At 39.7% G+C, this 11,886-nt stretch overlaps 1 protein-coding gene across 1 annotated transcript; it reads left to right on the top strand.

Annotated features, from left to right (window-relative positions):
• Positions 1 to 326: 326 nt before the first annotated feature.
• Positions 327 to 11,454, top strand: RBM11 (RNA binding motif protein 11). The gene is made up of 5 exons (XM_036350762.1): positions 327 to 501; positions 6,380 to 6,542; positions 7,892 to 7,964; positions 9,065 to 9,161; positions 11,087 to 11,454. Exons 1-5 carry the CDS (start codon positions 406 to 408, stop codon positions 11,372 to 11,374), a joined length of 717 nt encoding a protein of 238 aa, XP_036206655.1. The 5' UTR covers positions 327 to 405; the 3' UTR covers positions 11,375 to 11,454.
• The last annotated feature ends 432 nt before the right edge of the window (positions 11,455 to 11,886 follow it).

Below are 11,886 nucleotides of genomic sequence, written 5' to 3'. Positions count from 1 at the left end.
TCATTTACTCTTTGGAAATTGATTTCCCCCCATTAGCCTGACAGTATAAGGTAAGCTCTATAGAAAGTTCATATAAAATGCTGGTTGAATAAATCCAGAATCAATGAATAATGTTGCTCCCAGAAATATTGCGGGCACTCCACAAGCAGCAGGGCAAAGCCCCTTCCACACTAGCCTTACTTATTCTCCCCCACACCCCACCATCCCGGCCAGTCCCAGGCGGGCGCAGCGCTGTGGGCTGGTTCCTCAGGCAGAGGGGGCGTGGCTTCCCAGCCAGGCCCCGCCCCCGCCCCCGCCCCCCGCGCGGTGCTCTAGTGCCCCCGCCCCTTGCCCCGGCCGCGCCGGGAAGAGGCTAAAGAGGGCGGCGTGTGGGCATCTCCTCAGGCCTCCGCCCGGACCGGAGGGATGTTCCCAGCTCAGGAGGAGGCCGACAGGACGGTGTTTGTGGGGAATTTAGAGGCCCGAGTGCGGGAAGAAATCCTTTACGAGCTGTTCCTTCAGGTACCGTCGGTAGGGAAGGGGCGGCGGAGGGGGCGGGGCGCGCGCAGCCGGAAGCGCAGCCGCGGAGGCGGGCGTGCGTGGACCCTCCGAGCCCAGCGCCCTCTCCGCCCTATCTTGGCCCGGGCTCTGCTTTGGCTCCGCCCGGCGCGCGTCCCCAGGTGAGCAGCCGGGTGGTGAAGTGGCGCTCGCTGGGTGCGCCCCACACCGCGCCGGGCGGTGATGGGCTCCGCGCTGGGCTAGGGCTGCGCGGAGGCTGCGGGCCTGCGCGGTGCTCAGCGAAGGCAGCACCGCCCTGTCACTGCTCAGGCGATAAAATAGCGTTCTCACGCCTCACATCCTGCGAAAAGAGATGTGTAGAAGTTTCTCCATCCGTTACTTTATCCGCAGGCCCTGTTATGTGGCGGTGTCTGTTAAGTGAGATTTGAGATGATTTGCTCAGCCAAGTCATGACTGTGACCAATTAATTCCCTGGTCAGTTCCTTTTATCTCATGCCCAGAAGACCCAGAAATACTCCAGACCTGCTGCCTCCGGGATGGAGCCTCTTGCCTCCTGTAAACACCTATTCCTATTCTGTACACCTGGGTCTCACTTGCGAAAGAGATATACTCATTCAAGGCCCAGAATTACGTGGCAAACACTAAGTGAGGTACTAAGCATACAGTTTAAGAGGTAGACTTTGGTCTTTTAAAAAGGGAAGACAAAATTAATTGCCCGAATTTGGGATAATCTACAGAAGAGCGGGATGGATAGTATAGCCAAGTTTTTCGTTTGTTTGTTTTCAAGCGTGAGTTCTGACGTCAGCAATGTCACCTTGGGCAAGTAACTGAAATTCAGTGCCTCGATTTCCTGAACTGTTGCTCGGGCGCAATAGTATCCCCGATGTGATAAGTGCATCCAGGTAAAACTACTGAGCCTGGCACTCACTGTGTGCTGCTGCCGCTACTGCTGACAGTACTGCTAATACTAACATCAAGAGAAGCCAGGAAAGAGAGTTCCCCTGTCAGAATAAGGACAAGTTCCCAGTGAGACAATAGCAAAACCTAAATTTCCATGAGGAAGTGTAGTAGCAGCCATGAAAAGGGTTCTTCATTTAGCTTTTGAAAGGCCCTTTGCCTCTGAACTAATGTTCCCCTCTGTTAATTATACTAGTAGATACAATTTGATAGAGACAGTCCCTTCCAGGAATACAGTTTCCTGTCCTGGACATAAACCTTTTTAATATTTGAAAAATATGAAGTATAAGCCTTTTAAGCTTATCCTGCCAATAACTTGCCATCTTTTAAAACTTGCTTTTTAAAATCTGCTCTAATACTTGTCTTTTTCCTATAGTTATCCCCCCCCCCCCCCCAATATCATTAGAACTTGTCACTCTAAAAAAACAGAAGGAAGGGAGAGAAAAGGGAGGGAGAAGGGGGGTTGGGAAACTTAATCATTCTTTTTCTCCAGAAGGCTTTTTATGTTGAGCCTCCAAAAACAAAGGGCCGGTGGGAGGAATAAGGCATGAAGGCCCCCATGCACATGTTATTTCTACTCAGTAAGGACTGGATCTATATAGTCTCATTTTTTATGATGTCTACCCAAACAAAATATTCATCTTTTCTAACGATAAGGCAACCAAGCATATGTTTTTATTTTGCCTACGTCCTTTTCTATTCAAGAACAGCGATTTTCCACCTCTGCCACAAGAATTTTAAAACATGCAGTGCCTGACTATTTAGTCAGGGGCACTGACTTCTTTCCCCTTCGATTGTCAAATAAAATAATGACAACAGCCAACACAACAACAGCCATCTGGTGTGAATGAATCAAAATTATAACAATTTTTTTTATCAGATTGGTAAAAAAATAATTTTTTGGTGTGTGCACAATTTTAGTAATTAGTTTATGTGTGTCTTATGAAGAAACAGGTTGAAAATCACTGTTCTAGGAGAAGTTGCTAAAGTGAGGTATCTTTTAGAAAGGCTTCAACCCAGCCAACCTAGCAAATCTTGACAACTACAACACTATTAATGTATTTTATTTCGATAAAAAGATTAAGCTAATGTGATTGTTGCTACAAGCACATCTCTTGTTGAACTTTATCTTTCAACATGCTTTGGCATATCTTTGAATTTATAAAATTCAAAGCATTTAAGATATTCTGTCCCTTTGTGATTTCATATATTTAATACCAGTGGTAGAAAAGTACTGATTAAAATTGGTTTTATTACTATGCATTTATCTTTTTACTAGTGTCTTTCAAATTTCTGATTATCCTTTGAAGTGAGAAAGTAAGGTTTAATATCTTTGTACTTTTAACTAAGGAATGGAGTATAGATTTCCAGGGGAAAGATAATGAATTAAGTTTCAAAATGTTGAGTTTGAAGTACAATCACATGGAAGTCTCCAGGAGACTGTCTCTTAGAAAGAGGCACAAAAGAAGAAAATCAGTAGGAAAAGAATAGATTTTTTGATGAAGTGATCCTTGAAGCCAGAAGGGAGGACAAGCTAGTTCATGAGAAAGCAGAGAATGAAAAGAAGACTGAATCCTAAAACACAGCATCATTTGAAAGATGATAATTAACATTTTTCTTCAGATTAAAAGCAGTTTCTTACTACAATTATCCATCTCTACAGAGAAAAGCAATCAGTTTTAATTATGGTACAATTTAAAAGATTGAGCCCTTCATTATCATATCTTAGCTGTTTATGTATTTCCCTCCTCTGATCATTACCATGGTGATGCAAACTTTTTCTTAGTTACTAGTATAACTAATAAAATTATTTGTTTTATAATATTTGACTCCACTTTTTTACTCCATATTTCTAATTACAGGTTCAATATCACATATTAAATATGTCCAGATATGATCCTATCTAATAAAAGAGTAATGTGTAAATGAACCGTCACTCTGCGACAAAGGTGGCAATGCCCATAGTGGCCGGGGTGGGATGCTGGCGGCGTTGCCCTGGCAACACAAGCCCAGCGTCCGTGCCCCAGCAGCGTGGAGGGAAGGGGTCCCGGCTGTGTGGATTGAGGGGAGGGGAGGGGACTCGGGCTGGAGGCCGGGTCAAGGAACACTGGCTTCGTTGCAGGCCAGGCTGAGGGACCACCCCCCTCCCCCCCCCCCCCGTGCACAAATTTTGTGCACCGGGCCTCTAGTATTTTAATAATGCACCACGGAATAACATTCTCCAGTTGGATTTAGAGCCTTTCTGATTTTTCACTAATTATGAATAATCTACTATATATTAAAACATTTCTTGATGAAAAAACTTCTTACAGAAAAAAATTAGGCTGTGATAAATTTTTGCCAGTTTTGTTTTTTGTCATAACTCAACCAACATTGGGTTTGTCATTTCATTTTTTTGTTATACACTGGTAAATGCTCTCTAAATTGTTTTATTAAACCTAATTGAAGGGTATTATAGTATTCCTTTCAAAATTTGGACCTATTACCTAGAATTTCCCATTACCTATAATTTCCTTTTATATATATATATATATATGTTTTATTGATTTTTTACAGAGAGGAAGGGAGAGGGATAGAGAGTTAGAAACATCAATGAGCGAGAAACATTGATCAGCTGCCTCTTGCACGCCCCCCACTGGGGATGTACCCACAGCCAAGGTACATGCCCTTGACCGGAATCAAACCTGGGACCCTTGAGTCCCTGGGCCGACGCTCTATCCACTAAGTCAAACCGGTTAGGGCAATTTCCTGTTCTTAACACCGTAAATGTTTCTTTTTTTTCTTTCTTTTTCTTTTTTTTTTTGTTAAATCTTTATTGTTCAGATTATTACATTTGTTCCTCTTTTTTCCCCCCCATAACTCCCCTCCTCCCAGTTCCCGCCCCAACCTCCGCCCTCACTCCCCACCCACTGTTCTCATCCATAGGTGCACGATTTTTGTCCAGTCTCTTCCCGCATCTCCCACACCCCTTTCCCCCCCAAGAATAGTCAGTCCATTCCCTTTCTATGTCCCTGATTCTATTATAATCACCAGTTCATTCTGTTCATCAGATTATTTGTTCACTTGATTCTTAGATTCACTTGTTGATAGATGCATATTTGTTGTTCATAATTTGTATCTTTACCTTTTTCTTCCTCTTCCTCTTCTTAAAGGATACCTTTCAGCATTTCATATAATCCTGGTTTGGTGGTGATGAACTCCTTTAGCTTTTCCTTATCTGTGAAGCTCTTTATCTGACCTTCAATTCTGAATGATAGCTTTGCTGGGTAAAGTAATCTTGGTTGTAGGTTCTTGGTATTCATCACTTTGAATATTTCTTGCCACTCCCTTCTGGCCTGCAAAGTTTCTGTTGAGAAATCAGCTGACAGTCGTATGGGTACTCCCTTGTAGGTAACTGAGTTTCTTTCTCTTGCTGTTTTTAAGATTCTCTCTTTATCTTTTGCTCTTGGCATTTTAATTATGATGTGTCTTGGTGTGGTCCTCTTTGGATTCCTTTTGTTTGGGGTTCTCCGCGCTTCTGTAAGTCCATTTCTTTCACCAGGTGGGGGAAGTTTTCTGTCATTATTTCTTCAAATAGGTTTTCAATATCTTGGTCTCTCTCATCTTCTGGCACCCCTATAATTCTGATGTTGGTACGCTTGAAACTGTCCCAGAGGCTCCTTACACTATCCTCGCATTTTTGGATTCTTTTTTCATTTTGCTTTTCCGGTTGGGTGTTTTTTGCTTCCTCGCATTTCAAATCATTGACTTGATTCTTGCGCTCCTCTGGTCTGCTGTCGGGAGTCTGTATAATATTCGTTATTTCAGTCCGTGTATGCTTAATTTCTAGTTGGTTCCCCAATATAACATCGAGGGTCTCATTAGTTTTCTTGTAGATCTCATTAAGTTTATCGGCGGCTTCTAAACAGTTCTTGAGAGACCTTAAAAGTGTGGTTCTGAACTCTATATCTTCCATTGACAATTTTGTCCTGTTTCTTTGTCTCCGCATTTTGTTATGCTTCCTTGGTGCACCCCCTAGTGGTCTTTGTGCACAGTCTTATAGTTAAACCTTGATTGTTGTAGCTAATACCAGGGAGGGTTTGACCTCCAGGCCAAGTGGCTATGAGAATCAGCTGTGTCTGCAGTGAGAGAACTTCTGTCCTCTAGGGTGGTGCTAATCTAGCCTTTGCCTGAGGCTATCCGGCAAATGCCTCTGTGCAGGGCTTGGGCGGGGCGGGGCGGGGGCGGGTCGCACAGGATCAACAGGGTGGGCCGGAGAGAGCAGTTATGGCGGCTCTCAGTCCTGTCCCCAGGGGCTTTGCCTTTCTGAGTCCCAGCACCCGCTGCAAAGCTCAGAGAGAAAGCTGCACTCGCTCTGACCGAAGCCAGACAGTCCCGCTTCTCCCATTTGAGTCTGTGTCCCTAAAGACTCGCCCGTATTTAGAGCTCAGAGTCTGTGACTCCCTCCCGATTGAAAACGCCAACCGCGCCCTCCTCCACCAGCCTGCTCCGCGCACTCCGCACCTCAGAATTTGACTTCAGCACTGCGCCTCCTCTGAGTGTCCGTATGCGTTTCTCTTTCCTCCTAGTTGTAGGACTTCCACTCAGCCAGCGTTCCTGTGGTTCTGGGTGATGTCCGTTCCGTTTTTTAGTTTCACTTTTGAAGTAGTTGTTCAAGGCAGCAAACTCCGGCCTTAACCTATGCCGCCATCTTGGTTCTCTCCCCGACAAGCCTATATTCTCTAAATGTTTCTTGATGATCCAGAAAGTACCAAGAAAGTGTGATGAAGTGTAATATTAATTGTTAGGAAATTCTATTATTAGCAGAACTACATAAAACTGTTATTGCTAACAGATTTTTTAAAATCTATAACTAAATGTACGTGAGTTATTTGTGAAAAACATCTTTAGATTTATGAGAAAATAATTTTTAAGTTTTTTCTAGGCTGGGCCATTAACCAAAGTGACTATATGCAAAGACAGAGAAGGAAAGCCGAAGTCCTTTGGATTTGTCTGCTTTAAACACCCAGAATCAGTGTCTTATGCCATAGCTTTGCTGAATGGAATTCGTTTATATGGAAGACCGATTAATGTGCAGTATCGATTTGGTAGGTTTATCCAAGTGAGTTTTATTATTGTTGGTGAGTTCAGAAGTGTAAGCATTTTGTTTTCTATATAGCAAAGACCAAAAAAGTGCTCCCATAGCCTCTATTAAATTTTCTCAAAACACATGTTTAATTCATAATTGCATGTAATTACTAGTAGTTAGTATTGCCAATTACATTGCCAACCCTATTGCATTGCTTCTGTATTAAAAATTTTAATGTTCTATTTTAGTATCAGCCAGCAAATATCTATGATAGTTGCTATTGGCTATTATAAATTAAGCAAAATTTAAATGAACTGGAGACACACAATTCTAGCTTTTATAGAGCAAAAATATTTGCTCATCCTTTTGTCATTGCTAATATATGATGTAAAATACCTACTATTTGGAAGATATAGTAGGCAACAGTCCTTCTTCTCCTTGGAACTAGGGGAGGGAATCATGCTATGTATTTTGCCCTGGATCTAAGCCCCTTTAAGAGCAACTGACCAAAACCAGCTCCAGAGTGATCCTTCATAGTGGTGGGAGAAAGCTTCCTGACATGAATAGCCTCGAGTGCCTTCTCCTATACACATGCCAAGAACTGATCATCTTTTATTAGATATCCCGAGAACACTACTAATACTCTAGGCCTTTTATGTTTGAAGGGACTGATAGAGGCAATGCTTGCAATGCTTACGTTGCTTCTCTCCCCTAAATGATTCAGGCTTATTGATATACCTCTTGTTTCTTTGTTTTTATTTACCTTCCTATGCAAAAACAAATAAGAATAAAACAATGCCTTGTTGCAAAGGAGAAGTGCTTCTCTCTGCATTTCATTCTGTTAATTTCTTTGCAAAGAAAATTGGCTGCATCATGCTCTCAGCACTGTCCCATTCTACCAGCTTTTAATTAATAAAAGCTGGTGGAATGGTCCAGGACATCATGTTCTGACACTTCCCTACACAGCTGCTTAGCATCCTGTGTAAGGTTGCATTGGCTTTGTCAGTGCAGTTTAAAGAACTCATGCCGTATACATGGGAGGCAAATAACACTGATGAGTTGCCATTTTTAGTTTACAGGTGTATAGAGCAAAACAGCTTGTATCTTGTATGGTCCCATGTCAATATAATTTTATTGTAGAGCCATTGCTTTGGACAAAGCCTGATTATAATTTAGTCATTTATAATAATATAAACAATCTGTAAATATTTCTTGAGAGACCAATAACATATTCATGTATCTTATATGAGTATAGAATTTTACTTAATACTATGTCCTTTTTGGTTTGGAGGGTTTTTATGGTTTTATGTTAGAACTCAAAAAATTATACAATGAAGTAATCACCATGTTATTCTATTTCTTTTGAAGGGAGTTCTCGCTCTTCTGAACCAACTAATCAAAGTTTTGAGAGCTGTGTTAAGATCAATTCACACAGCTACAGGTAATTAAAATATTTTTTCATGAAGGTAAAGAAAATAAATATGTTCTTGTGACAGGAAATGTTTTGGATTATTGTAAACCTTACCATTTAGGCATACAATAAAATTAAGGAATTCATTTTTTCTGAAACCATGAAAAGCGACAAGATATTTTCATTTAACTTCAGTCATATTATTTTCAGCAGCATGTGGTGTAGGGAGTTATATCTGTATATTCTTTACAGTTCATTATGTTCTTTTCATAGCTGTTAATCATTTAAGCATCCAAGGCCTCGTTGTGATGGATCAGTTAGCCTTCTGTGGTACTACTCTCAACACTTACAATTGGGATATACACCTATTCATCTGACTGCCTCGACCTGCCTGTGTTAATTGCACTCTTCCCAAAGTATACTTTCTGTCGCAAGGATTAGTAGTATTAACATTAAAATTGTACTATACTCTGGAGCAAGTAGACTAATGAAGACAAGCTATAGATCTAGCCAGTTTTTGTTACTTAATTTTTTGAACATTTCCATAGAAGAAAATAGTACACTTTGATATGAAGCTTTACACACCACAGTTTTAAATTAGCAATTTTTATTACTATATGAATGTGTAGAAGAAATCAGCAAATACGTGTTCATGTTAACATCAGTACATTTAGGAAAGAGCATAATTTATATAAACAGTAAATATACATTCAAAAATAAATTGAGAAAAATGTCTACCTTTTTTTGACTGTTCAATATCTGTAAAATATTGAATTTACCCTTGATAATTATTAATGACTTGCTCTGCTGTCTTCATATCTAAGTGTTCTTTTTCTTTATAAAATTAACATTGCTTACTATTTTCCTATCAAAAAGCTAAATGTGACTCTAAATATTGAGATTTCAATATGTAGCTATTAATATGACTTAAGGTGCTCCGGTACCTAATTAACTGATTATTTGTGTATGTATGTTTACAGTTAATTGTTCTTAACCACATTCTCTTAGAGGAGCGCTCTCTCTCTCTCTCTCTTTTTAATTATAAAGAGCTGTGGTTTTATTTTTAAGAAAAATGGACATTTGAGGGTAGGAATTTTAACTTTTTATTATTTTCTTTTACCTTTCCAAAGAAATGAAGAAGCCATGGGCAGTTCTTTCTTTCCCATGCAGTTCTTTCCAACTAATAATGCAGCTTTACCTCAAGAATATTTTTTCTTTCAGAAGATGGTAAGTTTGATATGCCTTTCGTTCAATATATAATGTGGTGCAAATTGTGAAGAATATGAAAACTATTTGGAGCTTACAGTGCTCAAATCTAATCTTGGGACAAAGTCAGCAGCTTCCCAGAACACTTTCCCCCAATGGCAGAGGGCTCTAATACAGTCATCTTAAGTCCAGAACATAGTACCTACCTCAGCAAACAGCCAGAAGAGTGGATGGGAATGATAATGCACTGTGGTCCGAGTAAAATTTGAGTAGAGTTGTCATTTAAGTGACGTTTTTGTTTTGTTTTGTTTTGTTTGTTAATCCTCACCTGAGGATATTTTTACATTGATTTTTAGGGAAAGTAAAAGAGAGAGAGAAAGACAGAGAGAAGCATTCATGTGAGAGAAACAGAGATTGGTTGCCTCCCGCATGAGCCCCAACCAGGCCGGGGAGGACCTTACAACCAAGATACGTGCCCTTGATCAAAATTGAACTTGGGATCCTTTGTTCTGCATGCTGATGCTCTGTCCACTGAGCCAAACCTGCTAGGGCTTAAATGGCTGTTTTAAAAGATATTTTTTTGGAATTGAATTATTTTATTTGGTGAATTGTTTTTACATAATGTAAACATTAATCACAAATATATTGCTTTTGGACTTGGATTAATTTAAGAATATTTTTTTTAACTAGAGGCAAAGATTTTTAATGTAATAAACTACATTATTTCCAAAGACTCTCAAAAATATGGTTTTGGCTTAGAAATCTTAATTATGATCTTTATTATTATAGGGGAACTTGGGAAATTACTTGTTTTCCAGCTCATAATTTTATACATAATAAAATTGAGGCCCAAGAATATTGATTAACAAGCCCAAGATTGAACTTGTTACTGACAGATGTGGGACTATAACACAGGTATTCTTATTGACAGGGTGGGGTTTTTACAAACATCCAGCATACATGTGAGCTTCAGATTTTAAAATAGCTGTTTTCACTTTTGTGAAAAAGGAAAATTGGTAATTTAACTTTTGGAAAAAAACTTTTCTTAGCCATAGTGAGTTACTTGTAAATACCAGTTCTCATCTGAAGCTGTCAATATCTTTTTCCCAGCATTTTTAATCTGTGGTAGATCTGAGAAAAACATACACATACACTTACTCACTCTCATGTTATCTCTATTAACCTTTAATGTACTTTGAATAGTTAGAAATTTGAGTTAAAAATTACTTCAAAAAAAGAAAGAAGTGTATATCATAACTATTGACAACCGTGCTATACAATATGGTGGCTATTAGCCACATGTGAGACCAAAAACTGTATCACCATGTTATTTATACTGTAACCAATATAAAATTTAAAATGTTATTAATTCAGTTACTGGAAAACTTTTACTTATATTTGAAAGACCTCTGATATGTGTATCTACTTTCTCAAATGTACATTTTATGTAACCTAAATTTAGATCAAGTATTTTCTATGAAAATTTATCATCGGAATTGAGATATACGGTAAGTATAAAATGTATACCAGATTTTGAAGACTTAATATGAAAAAAGAAAGTAGAATATCTCATAATTTTTTATTGGTTACATGTTGAAATGATAATATTTTGGATATTCTGAGATAAATAAAATGCATTCTTTATTGCACTTATTTTTTATATATATATATTTTATTGTGCCTACTTGAAGATTTAAAACTACATACTTAGCTTGCATTTTATTTCTATAGGACAGCACTAGGTTGTACTGTAGTAAGCTGTATACTACTTGAATCTTTGTTAACTATTTAAGGAAACTACCACATCTCTATTTTACAAAATCATGGCCTTTCTTATACTAATACACAGTTTGATTTTCTGGTAGTTATTTGTATAATGCATGTAAACTGTAAACTTTTTAAACATTTTGGTCATGTTTTGATAAATGAATGTTTTTTTTCCACAGCAGTGGCATGCATGTAATCCAGCGCTGCAGCTTCCTTACTGTGAGATGACAGCACCACTTCCTAAGAACACAGCTATGCCTCCTTCACTAAACCATGTTCCACATCTAGAGGCTGGACCCAGCTCATATGAATGGACTCACCAACAGCCACATGATCCTGACCTTTACCAAATTAATAAACGAAAGAGGCAAAAACAAACTAGTGATAGTGATAGTAGCACAGAAAACATTAGAGAAAGTGAATATAGCAAAAAGTTCCGAAAGTGTAAGAAGAAGAAAAGATATTAGTAGTACCTTCAAATTAATTTATCTACACTGGTCTTGATGCTTTTAAAAGGAAAAAGACAAAAAAAAAAAAAAAAAAAAAAGCCTGTATTCTACCAAGTGACAAATGTTATGGCTTTCTTATGTTCTTAGATATGTATAACTAGTGGCCCAGTGCATGAAATTCGTGCACGGCGGGGGAATGTCTCATAGCCCGGCCTCCAATCTAGAACCCCTCAGGCCTAAACCGGCAGTCGGACATCCCTCTTGTAATCCGGGACTGCTGGCTCTTAACCACTCACCTACCTACCTACCTGATCGCCCCTAACCACTCTGCTGGCCTGCTCACCCCCAACTGCCCCCCCCCCCCCCCCGCTGGCCTGATCACCCCCAACTGCTTTTCCCTGCCGGCCTCATGTCCCCAACTGCCCTCCCCTGCCGGCCTTATGGTCCCCAACTGCCCTCCCCTACTGGCCTCATGTCCCCAACTGCCCTCCCCGGCTGGCCTCATGGCCCTCAACTGCCTCCCTTGCTGG

Source organism: Myotis myotis, unplaced genomic scaffold (assembly GCF_014108235.1).
Source record: "Myotis myotis isolate mMyoMyo1 unplaced genomic scaffold, mMyoMyo1.p scaffold_m19_p_2, whole genome shotgun sequence".
NCBI classification, from domain to species: domain Eukaryota; kingdom Metazoa; phylum Chordata; class Mammalia; order Chiroptera; family Vespertilionidae; genus Myotis; species Myotis myotis.
This window is presented reverse-complemented; position numbering and strand designations above follow the sequence as displayed.

What these genes read in the sequence shown, in the direction of transcription:
- RBM11 (XM_036350762.1), top strand. Translation starts at nt 406, where the DNA reads ATGTTCCCAGCTCAGGAGGAGGCCGACAGGACGGTGTTTGTGGGGAAT. An exon ending in TTTACGAGCTGTTCCTTCAG is followed by an intron (nt 502 to 6,379) that starts GTACCGTCGGTA and finishes AGTTTTTTCTAG; the next exon opens with GCTGGGCCATTAACCAAAGT. An exon ending in TAATGTGCAGTATCGATTTG is followed by an intron (nt 6,543 to 7,891) that starts GTAGGTTTATCC and finishes TTTCTTTTGAAG; the next exon opens with GGAGTTCTCGCTCTTCTGAA.